The sequence below is a fragment of the Gekko japonicus genome, unplaced genomic scaffold (assembly GCF_001447785.1).
Source record: "Gekko japonicus isolate JY-2015 unplaced genomic scaffold, Gekko_japonicus_V1.1 scaffold2230, whole genome shotgun sequence".
Taxonomy (NCBI): domain Eukaryota; kingdom Metazoa; phylum Chordata; class Lepidosauria; order Squamata; family Gekkonidae; genus Gekko; species Gekko japonicus.
Genome location: NW_015172615.1, coordinates 175,947 through 201,424, shown reverse-complemented (window position 1 = coordinate 201,424; position 25,478 = coordinate 175,947). Strand labels below are relative to the sequence as shown.

The 25,478-nt window shown below is 48.8% G+C and overlaps 1 protein-coding gene across 1 annotated transcript in view; it reads right to left on the bottom strand.

Annotated features, from left to right (window-relative positions):
- CHCHD3 (coiled-coil-helix-coiled-coil-helix domain containing 3) overlaps positions 1-25,478 on the bottom strand; it is a gene marked incomplete at its 5' end in the record, with an annotated part of 240,401 nt that overhangs the window by 50,139 nt on the left and 164,784 nt on the right. The window contains one exon of the mRNA XM_015421643.1: positions 17,726-17,809. Coding sequence (XP_015277129.1) covers positions 17,726-17,809 — 84 coding nt within the window. The remainder of the gene's footprint in view (positions 1-17,725; positions 17,810-25,478) is intronic.

Below are 25,478 nucleotides of genomic sequence, written 5' to 3'. Positions count from 1 at the left end.
TCAGAGTGAGAGGTGTCAGTTATCAGACACTGTTCAATAAACAAAATATTGCAAGAGTGCTAATGTTTTAAGCATGCTTTTATTTTAAGTTAAAAACAACAACTTTGTGTTTGTGTCCTTTATAAAGTTTATATCTTCGCTCCCTGGCATTACGTTTTATGACACACGTGGCCCGGCCCGACAAGATCTCATTTATGTCAGATCTGGCCCTCATAACAAACAGAGCCCATCCTCCAAAGCACCCATTTCCACCATGGGAACTGACGTCTGTAGTCCGAAGATGAGCTGTAATTCTGGAAGATCCCCAGGCCCCACCTGGAGGCTGGCATCCCTAGCACAACTGCTGCCATCATCTGCAAGCCAGACACCACCAAACCCCCCCAAAACCTCCTCTACCATCCAATCACTAGATAATTCACCCGTAGAACCTATGAAAAGACACAGCGGCAAGCACAGAGGGATTCAAAACCCGTATGGGCTTACATTGTAATAGTCTGTTCACTGTAGATGTGTACACATCCACAGATGCTATTTGGCTTGGAACTTGAATTTGTGTATTATCTCCATTTTCAGAGCCCCTAGAGCTATCACTGAGGAAAAACTAGCATTCCTTTCAGCGCCTTGAATGGAAGGGGGGGGGGGAGTGAAGAGATCATTAAATTATAATTTCTATACACAATTGGGATGAGGATTTCCTACCAACAGGATTAGCGTGGGCACAAAAATCCAGACTAAAGCCGCTCGGCGAAGAGGAGAGCAGTTTAGCGTCTAGTAAATTTGATTGCGGAGAAAACCCTGACACATCATAATAGCACAATCCTATTTACTGCGGCAAGCAGGACGGATAATGCCTGGTTAATACCGGGCATGGTGTGTGCCATCAGCTCGCAGCTTTACAGTCTGTGTGCTCATCTTACTTGAAGGTTAATACTCCTTGACAGGCTATGCAGTAAACCGATGCTGCAAATTACGCGCCAATCCGGTGAGCTGAAAATCCTACCTGGAAGCAGGAGTCACGGGAACGGAGGGAGGGAAAAAGAGAAAAACAAAAACAAAAGGATTCTGTTTCCATATCTCGTGTCTGTGTTCTCGGGAACTTGGAACTCAAATTAATTCCACACAGACAGAACTCATCAGCCCGTGCGAGTTTTACCTATCGACAGAGAACACTCGTCACGGTGCCCCTTTTACCCCAGCGGAGGCTAAATCTAACACAACAGCGAAGTCTGGAGACACGCAAATTAGGAATCAGCATACACGTTTGTATAGAAAATTGCTTTCTGCTTTCTATATCCACATGCCTTCTCCAGTGATGTCTTTTGATAACATGCTGTGTCTTGTTTCCTGTTGCAAGCCAAATGGTGGGGCCACATGGCCTCAATAGCCATGTCATAAACCCACATTCTTTCACACTTTCATGCCAAACGCCAGACCTCATGGCTCCACTTTCTGGCCCACATGTGACTAGTCACGTAGACCATGAAGTAGCTGGAGTTTGGGTCAGCTGACTGCAGGCAGGGTCTCCAAACTTCCAGCCAATCCCATAAACCTGATGTTAGCAACCATGGCAACCAACAATTGGGCACACCCATGCCCACTCACAACTGGCTGATAGCCACATATAATTTGTGACTGGAATTGGGGTATAATTGTTTTGATCCCTAGGGGAGTGAGCTCTCTTGCTTAGCTCTCCCTTCCTCCTCTGTCAGTTTGTTTTATTGTACCTGAAATGCTGCCTCTTGAGAGACAAAGAGTTGCTTTGTGACTTGGAGCACATGGTGTGCCAAAATGGGATTTCCCTTCAAAATCCCTTGATACTAGGACTATCTTGGACTGAGGAATACTCCTGACATGGTAACTATGAATCATTAATGTTTAGTTAAGGCAAACAGCCCTAGCCTTTGTTATTTTTGTAATCTCTGGTAGTCTATGCTAAGCTCTTTACTAAATAAAGATTCTCCTTATTGCTAAATTGTTCTTGATGATGTAACTGAATTCCAAGTCTAAGCCTGGTGCCTAACCCTGACCACATATGCTACCTTGGTAAGAGTGTGCATCTCTGGATCGAGTTGCTACTGTGTTAAATCCCAGATGCTAACTAAGGGTTGGAATCTCTCCCTTAGGAAAGGCAGGGACTAGTGAAAAGAGGGTTCTGGTGGCAAACTGTTCTGGAAACCAGAGAGGGTATAGACCATCTCGTGGTTTGTTGTTTAATGTATTGAAAAGTACAGGATTCCCTCCCATTCCTGGACTGGCTTGGGTGGGCAAATACCTGTACAACGTTTTGCTTACGGGACTGGATTGTTCAATATTCAGGGGTTTCTTTTGCAGAGTCCGGAACTGTAGGGAGAAAAGGAGACCTGGGAGGGGCAGGTAAGAAAACAGGGCGCGGCAGCTATGAGAGAGAACCACACAATCTCATCTTGAGAACATACGAAGAGCCCTGCTGCGTCACACTAGCGGTCCATCTCGTCCAGCATCCTGTCTCACATTGTAACTGTGGCAAAGGGACCATGTAGTTCTGACTGTTACATATTGATGGCACATTGTCCTTGACACAAGGCAATTCTATTTGCATTCTTAGGACCTAAACTGGAAGGTACATCTTATTTCCAGTTCATACAACAACTACTGACACAGGGCCAGATATATTTGTGGCCCCAAAAAGAAACTTTTTGGTGTGCCATTTGATTCTATATTGGAACATTCCAATTTTGGTCCTATTTTATTTATTGTTAATTGCCTGACATGTGTTACAGAGACTCTGTTGCTTGTTGTATTTTGCACTATTTCACCTCTGAAGAAGGCTCTTGTGAGCCGAAATGCGTCAGGTCACTGTCCTTTTTTGGGTGTATTTGTAACTTTGTACATTTTATGAGGCTTTATTTGGGCCCCTACTAGGTTTTTATGGAGCTGCGGTGGCTCAAGTGGTTAAGACGCTGAACTGCAGGCTGTGGAAGGTCATGGCATAGAGGCCGAAGCCTTCCCCTGATGGTACCTCCTGGCACTGGGATTCAGACTGCGTCTGAACATGGAGGTTCTCTTTACTTCTCTTTACTTCCCTGATCACTGAAAGCACTACACAACCCCATCCCCCACCAATGTCGCCCCGACAAAATGGTAGTCCTGCCTCTTGAAACCTGAAGCGCCCAGGCAGTGATGGGGACCAAAGCTGTGGCGCTTTACTTCCCTGATCACTGAAAGCACTGCACAACCCCACCCCCCACTAATGTCGCCCTGACAACATGGTAGTCCTGCCTCTTGAAACATGAAGCCTCCAGGCAGTGATGGGGACCAAAGCTGTGGAGTCTTGAGAGCAAAAATTCTACTTGGTGAGCGACTGGCATTAAAGTTGTGAGCATAGCCGAAAGACAGCCCTACAACATACCCAAAAGATGGTCGTCCAGCCTCCACTTGAAAACGTCCAGCGAAGGAGCATCCACCACCTCCCGAGGCAGACTGTTCCACTGCTCAACCACTCTTACAGTCAGAAAGTTTCTTCTGATATTTAGCCGGTATCGACTCCCTTGTCATTTCCACCCATTAGATCTAGTCTTGCAGTCCGGAGCAAGAGAGAATAGATCTGCTCCATCTTCTACACGACAGCCCTTCAGACATTTGAAGACTGAAATCATGTCCCCTCTAAGTCTTCTCTTTCGCGGGCTAAACAGACCCAACTCTTTCAGCCTTTTCTCGTAAGACTTGGATTTGAACCCTCTCACCGTCCTGGTTGCCCTCTTCTGGACACGCTCGAGCTTGTCAACACCCTTCCTCAAATGGGGTGCCCAAAACTGGACACAGGACTCCAGGTGAGGCCTGACCATAGCAGAAGAGAGCAGAACTACCACCTCCCGTGATCTGGACACAGTGCTTGCGTTAATGCATCCTAAGATGGCATTAGCTTTCTTCACAGCCACATCGCACTGCAGGCTTGGGTTTAGCTTGTGATCAACCAGAACACCTAGGTCCCTTTCACACGCGCTGCTGTCAAGCCAAGTCCCTCCCATTCTATATCTGTGCCTTTGGTTTTTTTGTACCTAAGTGAAGGACTTTGCACTTATCTCTACTGACTTGCAACCTATGCTGGACAATGATATTCCTCTCCCATAGGCATCACGAGGTAAACCCTTTCTTGCGCACAGACGGCCTCATAATCTTAGACAACATCTCACCTACAATTGTGCATTTCCTAACACGGACACGGACTCTGAGACCATGGCTTGCGACAAACCAAAATGCCAACTCTGTCCCCATATTTACTCTGACGACACAAGCACCAGATCTAACAACACCAGCCGTGCTGTCTCTCAGGTTCATTCACTTGTTCCTCTTCCAATGGTATACATGTCATCAAGTGTCAGCAATCCCCTTCCACTCGACATCAGACAAGCAGGTCAGTCCCCTACGCAAGAGAATGAATGGGCATAAATCTGACATCAAAAATCGCTACGTTCAAAAACCAGCAGGAGAACATTTTAATCTTCCAGGATATTCCATCGCTGAACTAAGAACGGCAGTTCCCAAACAGAGAAACCTCAAGGGGAGATTATAACGTGAGATTGCTGATCTTGAGTTCATTCACAAATTCAGAACAATGGACTCCCCCAGGGCAGATAAGGGACATAGGATTCTTATCTCAATGCAGATGCTAATTTTCTGCCCCAAGGCATTTCTCCCCTTGCTTTAAACAAGCTGATTACATTTTGCACCAAACCTTTGCATCTTGACTCCTTTCTTTGCAACTACCCTCTTGAAACCTTAGAAACCAAGGGACAGAGTTAACAAAAAGTGGTGCAAAGCCACTCCACGGCTCTTTTGGACAACCATGTTGCCATCCACATCATGATCTTCGTGATCTTCCAGCAGAAAAGCCCACAGGGAAAAGTCATAGTTCTGTCAGAGCTGTCCTTGCAAAAGAGCAGTTTCTGTCAAGAGCTCTCTCAGCCCTGCCTACTCCCCAGGGTGTCCGTTGCGGGGAGGGGAAGGAGTTTGTAAGCCGCTCTGAGACACCTTTGGGTAGTGAAGGGCCATGGGGTATAAACCCAATCTCTTCTTCTTCTTCGACAGTTCTCGAGAGAGTTCTCTCAGCCCCACTGACCTCACAGCGTGTCTGTTGTGGGGAGGGGAAGGGGAAGGAGTTTGTCAGCCGCTCTGAGACTCCGAGTGAAGGGCGGGGTATAAATCCAATCTCCTCCTCCTCCTCCTCCTCCTCCTCTTCTTCTTCTGTCTGTCTGGCACTCCTGTCTTTCTGACCTCCCCTCCTGCGGGACAGTGATGCAATGTGAAGTTTCTCGGTGCCGTCTAATTAGATTAGTTGCTGTATTTTTATTGTTTTAACTGTGAGCTTTAAGTTATGGTTGTGTTTTTACTGTTGTACACCACCCTGAGCTCTCTTTACGGGGGAGGGTGGTCAAGAAATTTAATTTAATAAAATAAATAAATGGCTCAAAAAGCTGGCTCTGCGCTCTTGCTTACATTCTCCAGCACAGAGGCATCACTGGTTTAGAGAGCTGTCAGACACTTTCCGTGATTTCCTGAGAATGCAACTGAACCCCTCATTATTTCCCCGTTTATTTCGATGCGTCGGCCTTCCTTCTGCAAGGGACTGAGGATATACATGCATTATTGAAGTTATTAGATAACCTACACAGGGAATTGTCTGTTTTCCATATGAAGTTGAGAGTTGACTTGGGAATGTTTTATGAGCATGATAAATTTCTGCATTGCCCATTTACATTACACTGCATACCTTGGTTCGGGTTACGATAATTGAGAGCTTCCCACATGGCAAGTGTCTTTTTAGCGGTGGCTGTCTCATCTCCCACCCCCCCCTTCCCCAACACACACCTCTTTCTTACTGTAAGATGGCCAGCTCTGCCAGTTCCAGTTACTGAGGCAATCACGACTTGGCACTGGTAACAGAGCGACTGGCAAATTATGAAGACGGTCTCAGAGGGTAGCTGTGTCGGTCTGCCGCCGAACAGACAGATTCGAGTCCAGTGCCACTTTAGAGGCCCTGACCTGGATAGTCCAGGTGAGCCCGATCTCGTCAGATCCCGGAAACTAAGCAATGGTCTGCCCTGGCTAGTATTTCGATGGGAGACCACCAAGGAATACCAGGGTGGGTCGTGACGCAGAGGCAGGGAATGGCAAACCACCTTCGGATATCTCTTGCCTTGAAAGCCCCAATGGGTTGCCGTAAGTCAGCGGTGACTTTACGACACTTTCCCCCAACACAACCAAGCACCATAGAGACTAATCGAATGTTCGGGGCAGAAGTTTCGAGAGTCAAAGCTCCCCGACAAATCCCTTCTGTCCCTGCAATTCTGCTCTATCCCAAAAGGAAGAAAGGACGAGATTGTGCGAAGAAGAAGAAGAAGAAGAGGAGGAGGAGGAGGAGGAAGATTGGATTTATACCCTGCCCTTCACTCAGAGTATCAGAGCAGCTTACAAACTCCTGGACGATTGTCCCTTATTTTTCGGGGGAAAAGACCGTGACTGAGAGGAGGGAGGTCTTTGCCATTGATCCGTAGGTGATTTGTTGTACGGTTGCCTGGTCGACCAAGGTTGCCTAGGCCACTGCTTGGATTTCGAGTATTTGGTCGTGGGGGAGATCCCCAAACTCTTGGACGTCTTGATACTCTTATCCATTTCCTGCAGAACCGTGTCAGTGGTGGAGCTAAACAATCCAGAACCTTCAAAGGGAAGGTCTTCCACCGAGGATCTGGTGTCATATGGCAATGATGAAGAGCGGAGCCAGGCATGTCTGCGTAACGCTACAGAGGTTGCTAGAGTCTTACTAGCGGATTCCAGGGAATGCTTGGCAGCACTAATTTGGTGTCTAGCCAAGACCATCCCTTCATTCTGAATCCTTTTAATCTGAGGTTGGCACTCTTTGGGCACGTGCGGGAGGAAATCATTCAAACGCTTCCATAAATTGAATTGATAACGGCCCATGCAGGCGGCATAGTTCGCCGTTTTAATGCCCATTGCACCGACAGTGTAGAATTTTCTACCAACCGAATCCAACTTTTTCCCTTCTTTTTCTGAGGGAGTAGAGTGACTCGCTTTTCCTTTTGTGGATGAGGAGACGACCAAAGAATTGGGCTTTGGGTGTGTGTATAAAAACTCAGCCCCTGATTCCTGGACCTTGTACATGTGATCCAGACGCTTATTAGAGACATTAATGGAGGCTGGACGAGTCCAAAAGTCCTTGGTAGTTTGCAAGAGAACTTTTGTCATTGGTAGAGCCACGGAGGGCGAAGTGTTAGAGTGCATAATGTCAAAAACGTTATCATCCACAAAACTGGCAACGAGAGTAGGAGTCATAGATAGATCTAATGCCATGCGTTGAATAAAATCTCCATAAGACTTAACATCCTCTGATGGAGAAATAGGTAAATCCGCTTCCACATCTTGCGAGGTGGGCTGTGCATCTACATCCTCGATATGTTCAGAAAAGCCATCTGAATCGGAGGATACATTGGATGGTTCTGGAGATGATTCGAGTAATTCAGGTTGAGACGGTGCCGGTGTGTTAATCGGGGGCACAACCGGGTCTGGTGGATGCGTCGGTATCGACTGCTTCGATACCGATGGTCGATCTTGAAAGCGCGAAATGCGGGATGACACCGACTGACGATCCCATTCAGGTGGGGGTGGTATCGGGAGTGCCCAAGGGTATGGGTATCGATTCCCGTACAAATAATGCCATTGCCTCTCATCCCAAGTCAGGGGAGGAGAAGTTGGTCGGTGCCGATCCTCGACTCCACGTTCTGGGGAGGCATGAGAGGATTGACGGCTCGACATATCAGATTGCGACTGATTTGTCTGTTGAGTAAGGTCGATGTCGAGATCCGAACCGATCGGGTGAGGTTCTTGCGTGGGATCTCGACCCTGACTAGCCGAAACCTTATGGACTTTGGGTTTGTCCGTTTTAGGTTTCTTCGACTGCTGTGAGTCTTTGCCCTGCTTCCGGATCTTGGAAGGTACGGCAACGGATGACCCCTGCTTCCGGATCTTGGAAGGTACGGGGTGGTCCTTTATCGGCGTCGATCGTTTCGGTGCCGAAGCATCGATTGCGACCGTCGACGTCGATGATCCCGGAACGGGAGGACAAGTGTCCGCAGCCAAGGTGGACATCGAGGCGTGCCCGGACGTGTCCAACGGTGAAGAGGACTGTGGAGATAGTGCCTTCTCCATCAGGGCCAAGTGTAGACGAGCTGCCCTGTTTTTTCTCGTCTGGTTCGAAAACTTTTGGCAATGTCTGCACTTAGAGACACAGTGCGACTCCCCTAAACAAACGAGGCAAAGCGAGTGCCCGTCGGTGGGGGATATTTTAAGGCCGCAAGTCCTACACCGTTTGAAACAACCCCACCGCGGGGCCATAGGCCAGCGGGAGGGAAACGTACGTAAAGAACAAACACCGAAAGAAAAATGCTAACTACAAAAATAAAGAAAGAGAAACTAACTAAACGCAAGTTTAGCAAAAAAAGTTTGGTACTTAGCAGACCGAGGCAGAAGGCGTCCTACCAGCGCGGCGGTCAGAAGAGAACTGGCGGGATCTGCGTGCCCCTCCTTGGTCATGCGCAGTGGAGTCGGCGCATGACCTGGGAGAGGCGCGAAAATCCCTTTTTGCTAGCTATCGGTACCGAGAAGGTTCAGCGCAGGCGCAGTGTATTCCAAGGGTGTGATGCACAGAGACCACGAAGAAGATCTATGGCTTGCCCATGGTCATCCAGCAGCTGCAAGTGGAGGAGTGGGGAATCAAACCCAGTTCTCCCAGATTACAGTCTGCGCACTTAACCACTACACCAAACTACATGTTTCAAGCCAAACATGTAGTTGAACTATTCAGAGATTGTTTCAGAGGGTAGCTGTCAAGAGTCTCGCAGCAATCAGTTCTCAACAACGCTTCATAAAGGTTCAAGTTTATTGAGTACAGTAAAGACAAGTCTTCTGTGCATACATTCAGTGTCAGAACTAAAGGCGGGAAGGGAACAGATATACGGGATTCGAAGTGGGGTCCCCTGACTAGGTCGAGCCAATCAGGGAATGAGTTACAGCGCACTTAAACTAACGGGTTCACATTCCCGGCAAAGCATCAGGAGAGCGGTACCAATGCTCAGGCTATGAGATAAGACTCCACGAGAAGAAGAGAAAGTTAACATTCCAGCATAACAAGGAACAATACATTAGCCGTCTCTCCCCCCACCACCGGCAATGGCAGCATAGCTGACAGTAGCCATGTTGGTCTGAAGTGGAACAGCTAGATTTGAGTCCAGATATTTTTTCACACCACGTCACATCACCTACGGCCAGTGCTTGAACTGGAGATGCCAGAGACTGAACCTTCGTGCCAAACAGAGGCTCTACCACTAAGCCACAGCTCCTCTTCTTCAAAGGGACAAAGGGAGCTATGGCTCTCGAAAGTGTATACCCCGAAGATCTTGCTGGACTCTAAGGTGCTAATGGACTTAAATCTAACTGGCAAATTATGAGTCCAATAAAGTCAGATTTCTAAGATATAAATCAGTTTGGCGTAGTGGTTAAGTGCGTGGACTCTAATCTGGGGGAACCGGGTTTGATTCCCCACTCCTCCACTTGCACCTGCTGGATGACCTTGGGCAAGCCATAGTTCTGGCACAGCTGTTCTTGAAAAAGACCAGTTTCTGTCAGAGCTCTCTCAGCCCCACCTACCTCACAGGGTGTCTGTTGTGGGGAGGGGAAGGGAAAAGAGTTTGTAAGCCGCTCTAAGAGTCTTTTGGGTAGTGAAGGGCGGGGTATAAATCCAATCTCCTCCTCCTCCTCCTCTTCTTCTTCTTCTAAACCCGGCGAACTACCCAGAGAATGACACTGGCTATAATGCACCCAGTTCTGGCATGTGCACGGGAAGCACAGATGATGGGATATTTTTCCGTTGCATGTACACAATTTTGAAACACCCAGCGAACTACTCAGCAAATGACACTGGCTATAATGCACCCAGTTCCGGCATGTGCACTGGGAGCACAGATGATAGGATATCTTTCCGTTGCATGTACACAATTTTGAAACATGCCAAAGTGTGGAGGGGCGGGTGGGTTCCTTGGTAATGATCGGGGGCTCGTTTCTCTTCAGTTTTTAACATCTGCGCTTTGGAAACAAAATAATGACACAGCATTAATGACGGAGTATCTGGAGCATTTTGCTGAAGGGCTCCTGCTGGAGAGAAAGCGAGCACTTCCATTCTAAGCGTCTTCATTATTTCAATCTATTCTCCCCATTGATTTGCCGTTTCCCATACAAGAATGGCAATTAGCCCGCTATGGGCCCCCACCGCATTAGATCCAAGCCTTCCGTGCCTTCGGCTCCGAGGCTTTTCATTCAACATTTTCAGAAAGGAAAGCCGCGCCTCTGCGTCCTCCGCTCCGGCGCCTAGTAGCGAAAGCTCGCAGGATGGCTCTGGTATCAACGTGAATCAGGAGGGAATCGCCTCTCCCCCCCCGCCGCACCGAAGGATCAAGAGGATCCCCCCCCCCCCGTTTTGCACATAAAACAATTTTATGGATGGCTCTTGCCCCCGAGCACCGAATTGTTTATGCTCGAGCATCTCGGCTGTAGGTGGTGCGCAGTCACTTTGTCCTGTGTTGAACCTCACCGAAAGGCCGGGTGCCTCTTCGTGTTGGGCTCTGGGATATTTCCAAAGTGACAGGCGTCATCTGGCAGTGGATATGTGTAATAACTTGGCTCTGGGAGGAGCCCGCTGCACTGACACTAATCTACTGCGTTGTCATCCCCCTTTATTATCAATGACTGCGGCGGTGCTTCAGCCGCAAAGAGAAACGGGGATGCGAAGCTGCTAATTGAAAGAGGAAAAAAGCGAATAAAGGAGACGATTAATTAGATGGAGGGGCTCTGACACTCGGTGATGCAATGAACACAAACCTGTTGTAGGGCTACTGCCTTCAACTTGCAAGCATCCCACAGACAATTTTATTGATTGTTGATTTCTATCCTGCCCATTCCGGCCTAGGCTGGCTCAGGGCGGCTCACAAGAGAATAAAATTTACATAAGATAAACACATTAATAAATAATACAATACTATAAAACAGTGTTAAAATCAACAATATTAAAGTGCATCTGGCCGGCTGCTTTTAGAAACAGGGTTCAGGGTGAGATCAGCCGTTCCCAGTTCAGCAAACCGTGGTTTGTAGGACTGAGCTCTGAACAGGAGACAATGCGTGCTATTACCATTGTTCCTTCTTATACACTTCCAGTTTGGTGTCGTGGTTAAGTGCGCAGACTCTAATCTGGGAGAACCGGGTCTGATTCCCCACTCCTCCACTTGCAGCTGCTGGATGACCTTGGGAATAAAGGAGACGATTAATTAGATGAAGGGGCTCTGACACTCGGTGATGCAATGAACACAAACCTGTTGTAGGGCTACTGCCTTCATGTCCAACTTGCAAGCATCCCACAGACAATTTTATTGATTGTTGATTTCTATCCTGCCCATTCCGGCCTAGGCTGGCTCAGGGCGGCTCACAAGAGAATAAAATTTACATAAGATAAACACATTAATAAATAATACAATACTATAAAACAGTGTTAAAATCAACAATATTAAAGTGCATCTGGCCGGCTGCTTTTAGAAACAGGGTTCAGGGTGAGATCAGCCGTTCCCAGTTCAGCAAACCGTGGTTTGTGGGACTGAGCTCTGAACAGGAGACAATGCGTGCTATTACCATTGTTCCTTCTTATACACTTCCAGTTTGGTGTCGTGGTTAAGTGCGCGGGCTCTAATCTGGGAGAACCGGGTCTGATTCCCCACTCCACCACTTGCAGCTGCTGGATGACCTTGGGCAAGCCATAGTTCTGGCACAGCAGTTCTTGAAAAAGAGCAGTTTGTGTCAGAGTTCTCTCACCCCCACCTACCTCACAGGGGGTCTATAGTGGGGAGGGGAAGGGAAAGGAGTTTGTAAGGAGGAGGAGGAGGAGGAGGAGGAGGAGGAGGAGACTGGATTTATACCCCGCCCTTCACTACCCAAAGGTGTCTCAGAGCAGCTCACAAACTCCTTTCCCTTCCCCTCCCCACAACAGACACACCCTGTGAGGTGGGTGGGGCTGAGAGAGCTCTGATAGAAACTGCTCTTTTTCAAGAACAGCTGTGTCAGAACTTGTGACTGACCCACGGTCACATCAGCAGGTGCAAGTGGAGGAGTGGGGAATCAAACCCGGTTCTCCCAGATTAGAGGCCACGCACTTCACCACTACGCCAAACTGGCTCTGAACAGGTTGGTTCTGGCCCTCAAGCCGTATGTTTGACATTACATGGTAACGCCTTACATGGTAATTCTTACAATCTGATGTGGTAAGACTCCTCACAAGGCTATTTTACCACCTCAGCCGATGTTCCACCTCAATGAGCGCTCACACAGCAAAAGCCAGTAATTCGCCATAGCGGAGAAAACCATCCAAAACAGCAGCGATCAGCCTGGCACGGCAAGTCACCCGTGGCCGCTAGCTGAGGGAGCATGGAAATGAGGCAGCTGCCATCTGGAAGTCAGGGGACAGAGCCACCCATGGTGACCTCACTATGTGCAGAACTACCTATGAAACAAAAAAACACACGTACTGAACTATGCGTTAAAATACGCTGCGTAATTAAAATCCCAAAGAGCTAACATACATCATAGACGTCAAACACATGGTATCAATCAGGGGTCATTTCCTGCAGGAGCACACAGGAGCGGAGCTCCGGAAGTAAAGAGCCCAGGGGGCGGACACATGCAACAAGCCCCGCCCCCTGCTCCCAGCAGCCCTCAGTCGGAGCAAGAAGCAGCCAGGTACGTTGCAGAGGGGCCCCCCCCCCGGCCCAAAACAGTCCAGTGACACCTTTAAGACCACGTTTTATTCAGGTACAAGCTCTCCCTCCTCCGCGAGGACAGATCTGCACGTCCCCCCCCCCAATAGCTAGCAATCCAAAAGAGTCCAGTGGAGCCTGAGCGGTGGGTGTTGTCTTCTGACACACTTCCGGTGATGTCAGGGGGTGTGGCATATGCAAATGAGTTATGCTAACGAGTTATGCTAAGGAGCTCCTGCATCTCTTTTTCTACGAAATGACCCCTGGTATCAATTATCATTTGGTTTCAGTAGGCTTCGTACAGGATACCACCATAACCTCCCGGGCAATGCTCCCTCTAAGCTGGGGAGTCTCGTGAGCAAAAATTATACTTTGTGAGCTCCTGGCCTTAAAGCTGTGAGCGAGCGATTTGGACGCTGCATAAATTAGTTTGCTCTGGAGCCATCCTTCCTGAGCTGAGACGACAATGTGTGCGCCGGAGGCTAAAAGGATGCGAGCTAGCTTACACGAACTGAGCTTAGAGGGGACTGGGGTGTTTAGCTGGCCCTGTGTGACAAAGAGCAAGATTCGAGTCTAACAGCACCTTAAAGACCCACAAGAATTCCGGCGTGTGAGCTTTTGAGAGTCAAAGCTCTCAAATAAAATGACCGATATTGTAGTACCCCTGTACAGATCTATGGTGTGGACTCCTTTGGAATACCGTGTACAGTTCTGGTCCCCTTATCTCCAAGATACAGAGGAGGGGCAACCGTGATGATTAGGGTATTGGAGCACTTTCCCTATGAGGAAAGGCTGAACAGTCTGGGACTTTTCAGTTTATAAGGGACGACTAAGCGGGGTCATGGTAGAGGTTTATAAAATTATACACGGCATGGAGAAAGCTTTGGGCACGGAGGGAACTATTTCTCCCTCTCCCAAAAGACTGGAACTCGGGGGCATCCAATGAAGCTGATGGGCAGTAGGTTCAGGACGGACAAAAGGAAATACTTCTTCACCCAAAGAGTATTAGCACATGGAATTCGCTGCCAGGGGCTGTCGTGATGGCCACAGGAATCAACAGCTTTCAAAGGGGACTTGACAGATTCGTGGAGACGAAGTCTATCAACAGCTACTAGCCCTGGTGGCTGAGGGGCACCTCCACATTCAGAGACACTAAGCCTCTGTATCCCCAGAGCCAGGAGGCAACATCAGGGGAAGGCCTCGGCCTTCATACAGAGGAACTGGTTGGCCACTGTGTGAGACAGGATACGGGACTAGAGGGACCACTGGTATGATCCAGCGGGGCTCTTCTGATGTTCTCATGAAGGCCTCAGCTTCTATGCCCTACTGCTGGCCATCCAGAAGAACTGGTTGGCCGCAGAGGGGATGCTGAACTAGATGGACCCTCAGTGGTCTGATCCAGCAGGGCTCTTCTGATGTTCTTATCAGGGGAAGGCCTCGGCCTCTGTGCCCTGTTGTTGGCCGTCTAGAGGAACCGGTTGGCCACTGTGTGAGACAGGATGCGGGACTAGATGGACCACTGATCTGATCCAGCAGGGCTCTTCTGATGTTCTTATGAAGGCTTCGGCCTGTATGCCCTGTTGTTGGCCCTCCAGAGGAACTGGTTGACCCCTGTGTGAGACGGGATGCTGGACTAGATGGACTACTAGTCTGATCCAGCAGGGCTCTTCTGATGTTCTTATGAAGGCCTCGGCCTCTCTGCCCTGCTGTTGGCCCTCCAGAGCTACTGGTTGGCCGCGGAGTTGAGATGGGATGCTGGCCTAGATGGACCACTGGTCTGATCCAGCAGGGCTCTTCTGATATTCTTATGAAGGCCTCGGCCTCTCTGCCCTGCTGTTGGCCCTCCAGAGCTACTGGTTGGCCGCGGAGTTAAGATGGGATGCTGGACTAGATGGACTACTAGTCTGATCCAGCAGGGCTCTTCTGATATTCTTATGAAGGCCTCGGCCTCTCTGCCCTGCTGTTGGCCCTCCAGAGCTACTGGTTGGCCGCGGAGTTAAGATGGGATGCTGGACTAGATGGACTACTGGTCTGATCCAGCAGGGTTCTTCTTAGGTTGTTAAGGTTCTTAAAGCTCCCTGCGTCAAATGCAAGTGGGACTGGAGGTCTGTATCTGATAAAGGGAGCTTTGATCTCTAAGGTGCTACTGGACCCAAATTTAGCTCTTCTACTGCAGACCAACATGGTCGTACTCCTGAAACCGTGAGAAAAAAATATGATGTACCATTGGGTTGATCCACAACAGGTCTTCTCATGAGTTTTAAATTGTTTATGCACATTCACTTTGACATCGGTTTACTGGTTTGGATGTGATTTCTTTTGACACAAGACCGCAGTCTATCATTATTGTACCTCAATCAATAAATAGAAATGTACAACTTCCATATTCATATGCACAATTTCTGCATTGGGTTGAGCGCTGTGCTGACAAACATTGATTCAGTGGAAAGCCAGGCGCACATTTATTTTGGCTTCCTGTCATATTCACAAACTTCTGATAACCACGGCCCAAAACCAGAGGTGAAAACATACCACATGTACAACAACATTTATGTGTCTCACAAACGCTCGGGTACCACGATCCAGTGTAACAGCCTTCTTAAGCTCCTTGCTTCTACATCTCTGTAAAACTTAAGACGAAGAACACCAAGAAGAAGAGGAGAAGAGATTGGATTTATACCCTGCCCTTCACTACCCGAAGGAGTCTCAGAGTGGCTTACAAACGCCTTTCCCTTCCCCTCCCCACAACAGACACCCTGTGAGGAAGGTGGGACTGAGAGCTCTCTTGAGAACTGCCCTGGAAAGAACAGCTCTGAAAGAGCTTGTGATTGACCCACGGTCACATCAGCAGCTGCATGTGGAGGAATGGGGAATCAAACCTGGTTCTCCCAGATTAGAGTCCACACTCTTAACCACTACACCAAACTTGGGCAAGCCATAGTTCTGGCACAGCTGTTCTTGAAAAACAGCAGTTTCTGTCAGAGCTCTCTCAGCCCCACCTACCTCACGGGGTGTCTGTTGTGGGGAGGGGAAGGGAAAGGAGTTTGTGAGCCGCTCTGAGACACCTTTGGTTAGTGAAGGGCGGGGTATGGACCCAATCTCTTCTTCTCTCAAGGGCCTGCAAGACGGAGCTCTTCCGCCAGGCCTTCGATTAGGGTGCTGCCTTAAGGCCCTGGCCCTGACATCAACACCGCCACCCACTGGACAACAGTGGGAGGGCTTCTAGTGTCCTGGCCCCACTGGTGGACCTCCTGGTGGCACCTGGTGTTTTTGGCCCCTGTGTGACAGAGTGTTGGACTGGATGGGCCTTTGGCCTGTTCCAACATTGGCGTGTCTCATGTTCTTATGTTCTTAACTAACAGCCTGGCAGGAGCCTGGACTAGGGTATAGGCGGCCATTCAAGTGTTGACAGAACGCCACCATCTTTTATTATCGTACGTACTGAGCAGTTCTGGTTTTATATTGCAATCTTCACTTGATTTGTTTTACTGTATTATGGAGTTTTAATGTATATTTTCACGTGCATGTTTGTTAGCCGCCCTGAGGCCACCACGGTGGGGAGGGTGGGATATAAATTTGATAAATAAATAAATAAGTGCATGGTCCTTACAGCCGACTCTGATCTGGATGACACAAGCTAACCTGATCTCATCAGGTCTTTGACGCTAAACAGGGGAAGCCCTGGTTAGTATCTGGATGGGAGACCACCGGGGAAGTCCAGGGTCGCTACGGAGAAGCAGGCAAGGGCAAACCCACCTCTAATAGTTTCTTGCCTTGCGAGAGAAGGCTTAGAGGGGACATGATTGCAGTCTCCAAATATCTGAAGGGCTGTTGTCATGATCTGGGCTGTGCCACCAGAGGCCTACTAGGCCCAGGGAGCCTGGCTAGCAGTAGGTGAGGCTGGGCCTACAACTCCCAGAAGCCCCTGAGAGGTTTTGGAGCCAAAATTGACCAATAGGGAAGAAGAGGGCTGGGGAACAAAAGGGCTGGTGCCAGAGCAGAAGGTGTTCCTTTCCCAGAGGGCAGAGCCAGAAGGAAGGCTGCTGCAGGAAGAGACCCTCATCCTGAGGGAAGGGTGAGTAGTCTAGTGTCACTTGGAATAGTGAGCTAGCGACAGTATATATTTAGACGCGTTAGGGCATTTGATTTCTTTTCTTTTCACCCACTTACTGTTATTTTTCACACCTTGTTGTTTGTCCTCCTACAAAATAAACCTTTTCCTTGTTTCACTCTGCCTGGTCCTCACGCCTATTATTTGGCCAAACAAGGGAGGCCTGAAGGTCTTGGGAGGGTGCTCTGGGCCTTCTCAAGGGATCCTAAATCCCGAATGGTGGCAGCGTCAGGTGACTCCCCACCTGAGCCGTGACAGCTGTCATGCAGGAGATGGAGCAGATCCATTCTCTCTTGCTCCGGATTGCAAGACTAGGTCTAATGGGTGGAAATTACAAGGGAGTTGACACCGGCTAAATATCAGGAGAAACTTCCTCACTGTAAGAGCAGTTGAGCAGTGGAACAGACTGCCTCGGGTGGTGGTGGATGCTCCTTCGCTGGACGTTTTCAAGCGGAAGCTGGACGACCGTCTTTCAGGTATGTTGTAGGGCTATCTTTCGGCTATGCTCCTGCAGAGTGCAGGGGGTTGGACTAGATGACCCTCAAGGTCCCTTCCATCTCTAACATTCTATGGTTCTATGACCCTGTGGGATCGCCATAAGCCAGCACCAGAGGGGAAAGAGAACACCGCATTTCCCCCGAGCTCCAGCGTGACAACTTTAAAGCCATCCCAGGTCCCCTCCCCCACAACTCAAATCTTTAGCCTAAAACCGGGTAAGAGGAATTAGCGGCAAACCCTTTCATTAGGAACAGAATAAATGCTTTCTCACCCTCTCTTCCAGTCGAGCCAGCTGTTCTTTGTAGTAGGCATCATGCTTTTTCAGCTCTCCGTCTTTCTCCTCCAGCTGCTTGGCCTGGAAAAAGGGAAAAAAGCAAGACAAACCGGATCAAGAGAAAGCAATCCCAGCAAAGCAAAAGTCTGGTGCAAATTGTGCCCGTTAACAGCTACGCTGAGATTGGCGCCTGCAGCCGGCTCCCATTTTGCCAAGCCAGTATATTAATAAGATCATGATTAGCGCATTGAGAATGTTAAGTGCCTGCCCCATTGTTCCTCCCTGTTTGCGCGACAGCTGTGCCACAGTTCATCCAAGAGGCTTGGGGAAGAGTCACAAGACGGTGCCAAGCAAGCAGTCCCAGAATTAATTCCTTAGTGAAAGATGGGGTGGGACTGCTCGCAAGGACGGGGAAGGAAGCTACACATTTCTTGGTCAACTCTTGAGCTGAAACACTGAGAGAGACCCGGTGGCCTTGTCAAACTTCTGAAACCTTGTTGTTGGATTAGAGCAGGGGTCCCCGACGTAGTGAGGCCGCGGTGGCTCAGAGGTTAAAGACGCTGAGCTGCAGACCGGAAGGTCAGTAGCTCGGCAGTTCGAGACCCCAGTGCCGCGGGACGGAGTGAGCTCCCGTCTTTGGCCCCAGCTCCTGCCAACCTAGCCGTTCGAAAGCAAGAAATTGCAAGTTGATAAATAGGTACCGCTTTGGTGGGAAGGTCACAGCGTCCTGTGCGCCTCACCGTTTAGTCATGCCGGCCACATGACCTCGGACAGCACTGGCTCTTCGGCTTGGAAATGGAGATGAGCACCGCCCCCTAGAGTCGGATTCAAATGGCTTTCGAGCAAGGGAAACCTTTACCCTTTACCGTGTTATGTATTGTGCATACATGTCTGAGCTTCGCCTGTTCAGCCATCTAAGGCTGGTATTGTAAAATGCACATTCTGATTGGCTACTCTGCGCAGTAGACCAATCAGAACCCAAGAACGGTTCTGGAGGGAATTGAGTTCATTGGTCTTTATGTTAATGTTATGATTGGTTCTTAACTCACCAGTGGGCGTGGTTATACAAGCCTGGATAGTTTAAAAGAGAGCCTGTTGCTCTCCTGTTTTGTGTCGTTTTCTGCTATGTTCTAATAAAGCTGAATCACGTGATTAAGAGCTGCCTGAAGTCTCATACATAACATACCCCAACACAGTGCCCATGGGAGGCACGGCACCTACCAACACCTTTCCGGGAGCCCATCAAGTGTTTTTAGAAAGCGACTAGAGCCATGTGGGGCTTCGGCCTAGGGAGACTTGTGACTGGCCACTGGAGATTTGATTGGTTGTACAAAGAGCTTTTTTTGAAAAGGGGGTGCTGGAACTCTCAAGAGGGAAATGAAGTTTTCAATCTGTATACTGAAAATTCATGAACTTTTAAACATTTTTGAAAGAATTTTGTCAAAGAGGTTCTGGAACTCCGTTCCGGCACGTTCCCCCAGAAAAAAAGACATGGTTGTAGAGATTTTTTAGAAAACACTGCTTTGCCAGCAGTTGCCAGAAGGATCTGAACGTAAACTGTGGCAGCCATTTTGTGGCTTGTTCTGCCTACTGTGGCAGCCATTTTGTGGCTGCGCCAAGCAGGCTATGTGTAGTGTATTCAATAGCTGTCATTGAATGCCTAAACATGTATGCGAATCACCTCATAGAAATGTAATGTTAAGCTTCGTCCTGAGCTAGGATCCAAATACATCCAATCGCATGGCTAGCCCAGGAAGAACCAACCAATCGCATATCAGCAAGCTCCCTGAGTGGGAACGTCGATGATTGGTCCTTATGTAAACAATCCCATTGGTTGGTAATGTACAGTGAAGGCGTGGCTATATTAGCCGGGAGAGTTTAAAAAGTGAACAGCTTTAATGCTAAAGCTGTTCTGGCTATCAGATGTTGATCCGTGTTGGAGTTGTGCTCGAGTTGATGAATAAAGCTATTTCTTTGCTGAATCACTCTCCGACTACTTTGTTAAGCGAGCAACAACACTATGGGAGAATTCCAAAGGTGTCGGCAAAATCAAAACGGTTGGGGGGGCCCCTGGATTATAGGCTTAAATCCAGTATGCACTCAAGTCAAATATTATCAGTGACTCAAGCAACACCCGTGCTTGCTTATGTAAGCCAATCTCCCACGGCTTTAACGGTCATGGCCACCATTCTATAACCCCTTCGACACATTCTGGTAATTGTAGCTTGACAGAACTGGCAGTTCTCAAATGGCTGCCAGGGCACTGGAGGTAAACAGATGGATTTGCTAGGTATATGGATAATCCTGCAACCCATGTTTCCTCTAAGATGTGGAGTCTTGTGAGCAAAAAATTCTACTTCGTGAGCTCCAGGCATTAAAGTTGTGAGCGAGCGATTTGGCTACAGCAGAAATCAGTTTGCTCTGGAGCCATCCTTCCTGACCTAAGACAAAAACCTGTGAGTCAGAGGCTAAAAAACTGTGAGCTCACTCACACGAAGTCAAATTAGAGGGAACACTGCCTGCAACGTCTCATTTTCCACCTGAGTCATAAATTCCCACAGTGTGGCAGGAAGAGGTGATTCAGCAACCTTGCTGAAGCTCAGCAAATCTGAGCCAAATCAGAGAGAGACTTCCTGGGAAACGTACGAACTCTACCTTGAGTTCCATAACGTGGTAAAAATAAAGTTGTTCAGACTAGCAGAGCTAGGCCACAGTCAACAGAAGGAGGAGGAGAAGGAGGAGGTTGGGTTTATCCCCCACCCTTCACTGCCCAAAGGAGTCTCAGAGCGGCTCACAAACTCCTTTCCCCTCCCCTCCCCACAACAGACACCCTGGGAGCTAGGTGGGGCTGAGAGAGCTCTTGAGAGAAACTGCTCTTTTTCAAGAACAGCTTCCGCTTTTCGCCCGCCATTTTTTTTAAGCGTTGGCAATATGCGCTTGGGCAGAGCTTCGCCTCCATGTTAATAAATCAAAGTTTAAACGGTGCCTAGTTTTGCTGTATAGACGAGTTCAGGATCTCAGGGAGGCCAGTTTCGGGGTAAAACTGTAAAGGAAAGTGTTCCTTTAACGTTTAAAGGGAAACGTCACGGCAGTTGGGTTGAAGGGGAAATTGCTGTTCTGCGCATGCGCGAAAATTTCAATACTAAAGATGGCCGCCTGTGCCCATGCCCAAACTGAGAGGAAAAAAACCCATGTAGACGACGGGGAGCGATGTGGCTGCGCAGCGATCCGGAACAAGGTGGTGAGTGTGATCGTGATTCTTTCGGGTTAAAAAAAAACCCCGCATTGGACCACCACTCCCGGCACGCCGTCTGACCGCACCCGTGGTTGGCGGAAAAGACAAGCAAAGGTGGCAATGCTAGCAACAGACCCTGCTGGAAGCTCTCGGCCCTAGGAGCTGCCCCACCTCATGGTATGTTGATGCCGGCCCTGACCACAGACATGCCTGCCAAAACAACAAGACTACCCAAATCTTTGCAGCGATACAAAACCACGTTCGGTTGCATCGTTAACCTTTTACACGTAAGCTGGCTCTGATGAGAACCGCTGTCGGTTACCAGGTAATTTGGGGAAAACCTTTCATGTTTGCGACAGAGGCACGAGAGAGACAGGTACGTCCTCGTACAATTCCAAGCGGCGGCGTCAGACTTTCATCTCTGAACAATGTTTTTGCTCGCAAAGAGCTCCCCTCCGATTTTCAGCACTGCCGATCAAAGAGGCAATTTTATTCCCTCTCTGCCCTGGGTGGACCATATTGGGGGAAACGGGGTTTGCGAAGAACAGCCCTTAAAGAGGGGAATGGTCATCGAGGAGGTGAGAACGGTAGGAGAATGTGGAGCGCTTCGCCTCTAGAACGTGACTGAAATCTCGAGCTGACAGCAACAAATGGCATCATCGAAAAAACATGATTGACAGGTGACACACAAGCACAGATCTTCATTTCAGCCTAGCATTTCTCGTAACAGATCTCACTATTATCAGTGTGTGCGTTATGGTAAAACCATAAAGGAAGGAGCCATAAAACATAAATGCAGGGACTCTTTAAGGCTGTTTGGACGATCTGGTATGCCCAAGAGCATAGCCCCTAAAGGTACACTCAATTTGCACATAATCATTGGGGATGCACGATGTAAGCTAACTAACATTGAAATTAAATCTTTCAATGAGATCAGCATTCCTAAAGTGTGAGAGAAATCCCTGATGGTATTTGAAGATGATGTGATGGAAGCAACCTGCTCCTGAAGCTGCCTGAGAATCACAGAATCATAGAGCTGGAAGGGACCTCCAGGGTCATCTAGTCTAACCCCCCGCACAATGCAGGAGATTCACAAATATCTCCCCCCACACACCTGCAGTGACCCCTGCTCCAATGCCCAGAAGATGGCAAAAAACTGGCCTGGAGAAAAATTGCTTCTTGACCTCAGGGCGGTGATCAGCATTTCCCTGGGCACGGGTCCTTGGCAGAGGCTCTACACAGTCTCAGGCAGAGATCTTTCACATCACTGGGCGGTGATCAGCATTTCCCTGGACACGGGTCCTTGGCAGAGGCTCTACACGGTCTCAGGCAGAGATCTTTCACATCACTTCTCCCCTAGGTTATGTAGATGCCTTATACCAAGACACACCATTGGTCCACCTAGCCCATAACTGTCTGTGTTGACTGTTAGCATCACTCCAAGTTCTCAGGCAGGAATCATTTGCAGACACACTAGGTAAAGGTCAAGGTTTCCCTTCCTTGAAAGCCAGTTGAATCCGAAGCTAGGCGGCAGTGCTTATCTCCCGTTTTCAAGCCGAAGAGCCAGCGCTGTCCGAAGACATTTCCGTGGTCATGTGGCCGGCATGACTAGACGCTGAGGCGCACGGAACGCTGTTACCTTCTCACCGAAGCGGTATCTATTTATCTACTTGCAAATTCTTGCTTTCGAACGGCTAGGTTGGCAGGAGCCAGGGCCAGAGACGGGAGCTCACTCTATCCCACGGCACTTGGGTCTCGAACTGCTGAACTACCCACCTTCCGGTCTGCAGCTCAGCATCTCTGAGCCACCACAGCCCTATGCAAGAGCATTTAAGTGTAAATGCAACCTGGATCAAACCTTGGACCTCATTTACACAAAAGTTTGTGTTTTACGGTTAAGCCATCATCTCCACCTCTTGTTTCGAGGGACTGACGGAGCTACTGAGATCCTCGTCTTTGGGCTTATGCTCGAGAAGGCTAAGTTTGGTGTAGTGGTTAAGTGTATGGACTCTAATCTGGGAGAACTGGGTTTGATTCCCCACTCCTCCACTTGTACCTGCTGGGTGACCTTGGGTCAGTCACAAGCTCTGGCACAGCTGTCCTTGAAAAAGAGCAGTTTCTGTCAGAGTTCTCTCAGCCCCACCCACCTCACAGGGTGTCTGTTGTGGGGAGGGGAAGGGAAGGAGTTTGTAAGACGCTCTGAGACTCCAAGTGAAGGACGGGGTATACATCCAATCTATTCTTCTTCTGCTGCTGCTTGGTTTATGGAGGTTCACCTATGACCGAGATACAGGATGCATGTCTTAAGGAAGGGCCGTCAATTGAATTATTTCTTGCATTTGAGTGCACCCCGTTCCCCTTTTGTGCCTTTCCCATCCCATCCCTGCTTCGTATCCCCTCCCCAGATGGGCAGACAGGTTGTATGCTATTTGCAAAATAGGATTACTTGAATACAGCTTTTGTTGCTTATGCTTGTGTGATGCATGTTTAACTCTCCTTATTGCTCCTCTGACTTTTACTGCTTACCTTAATTCCCATCTCCTGGAAGCATGTGAATAAAAAAAAATAATAAAGTCATAAATTTGTGGGGGGAAACAGGTCATAAACAGAACCGTAAGATATGCACCACGCTTATATGACCCTTACACGGCTGCAGCCACCTAGAGCACGGTTTCAGCGAGGCAGAAAAAGTTGCAGCTTTGCGACAGAAATGAACGGTCATGGCTCCTCGTATCTCGGGCCAATGGCTCCATGTATAAGATCAGCAGAAGTACAGAATGAAATCTGACAAGGGACAGAGGTTTAAAAATTGCTTGGCCATTACCTCTTGTCTACTTGTATCTGTTTATAATCGCTTAAAAGAAATAATTCCACCCTTCCAACATTTCGCAGATAAAAATGGACTTCCCATATAACACTGTGCATATCAAGGTTCCCCAACGGGGTCCGTGTGGGCGCCACAGCAGCCGCCAACACCTTTCCTGGTGTTTGCCAAGTGCTTTTAGAAAGTGGGCAGGTCCAGATGGGGCTACTGCCCAGCAAGGCTTCTGGTTGGCTATGTGGATCCTTAAAACCCTGCTTCGGCAGCAGCTGCCACCACAGCACAAGCCATTTGCACTGTGTGTTTGAAGGTAAGCGGTGGCAGCCATTTTGTGGCTGGCTCTGCCTCCTGCGGCAGCCATTTTGTGACAGCGCCCACCGCATTGGGTCAGAATTCCAAAGGTACCTGCAGGCTGAAAAAGACTGACTCCTGGTGTGTATCAATGAGCAGTGCGGTGACAAAAAAGGCAAATTCAGTCTTAGGTTGTATTAAAAGGGCCACAGCATCAAAATCACAGGAGGTCATCGGCCCTCTGTACACTGCCTTGGTCAGGCCGCACCTGGAGTCCTGTGTGCAGTTCTGGAGGCCTCATGTCAAAGAGGATGTGGGCAAAACCGAGAGGGTGCAGAAGAGAGCGACGGGGACAGTCAGGGGTCTGGAGACGGAGCCCTACGAGGAAAGGCTGAGGGCCCTGGGAATGTTTAGTCTGGAGAAGAGGAGATGGAGAGGGGACATGATCGCTCTCTTTAAATATCTGAAAGGCTGTCACTTGGAGGAGGGCAAGGAGCTGTTCCAGTGGGCAGCAGAGGAGAGGACCCGAAGCAATGGGTTTAAACTACATGCAGAGAGGTACCAGCTGGATATTAGGAAACACTTTTTCACGGTCAGGGTGGTTCAGAGGTGGAATCAGCTACCTAGGGAGGTGGTGAGCTCCCCTTTCACTGGCAGCTTTCAAGAAGAGGCTGGACGAATATTTGTCAGGGATGCTCTAGGCTGGTCCTGCATTGGGCAGGGGATTGGACTAGATGGTCTGTATGGCCCCTTCCAACTCTACGGTTCTATGATTCTAATGGCTATTACAGTATATACCTATAAAGGCCAGGCTATTTTGTGGGATGCATCTTGCTGCACACGTGGGGCATGAAGATGCTGGACTAGATGGACCCTTCACCCAAGTCAGCGGGGTTCTCCTGATGCTACATGCCGTAAGTACCATTTTTAGATGTTTTAATTGTCTTATTGTAACTTATATGCTGCTTTTATGTAAGCCGCCCTGAGCCGGTCTTGGCTGGAAGGGCAGGGTAGAAACTAAGTAAATAAATGAAGAGTGATCCCCAAAAGAGCCCCCATAAGGCGGGACTGGGGGAGGGGGGTATACCAAGGACGAGCATGAGAAAAATCAGGGCGTTCTGGTGACAACCAATGCTCCCTCTAAGCTTTGGAGTCTTGTGAGCAAAAATTCTACTTTGTGAGCTACGGGCATTAAAGTTGTGAACGAGCAGTTTGGCTACTGAATAAATCCGTTTGCTCTGGAGCCCTCCTCCCTGAGCTAAGACAAGAAATGTGTGAGCCGGAGGCTAAAAAACTGTGAGACAGCTCACACTCACTCAGCTTAGAGGGAACACTGGAGACAACCACTGCAAAATCTGCTTTTTCCTCCTGTATGTGCTGCTGCGTAACGCCACAGTCTCTCT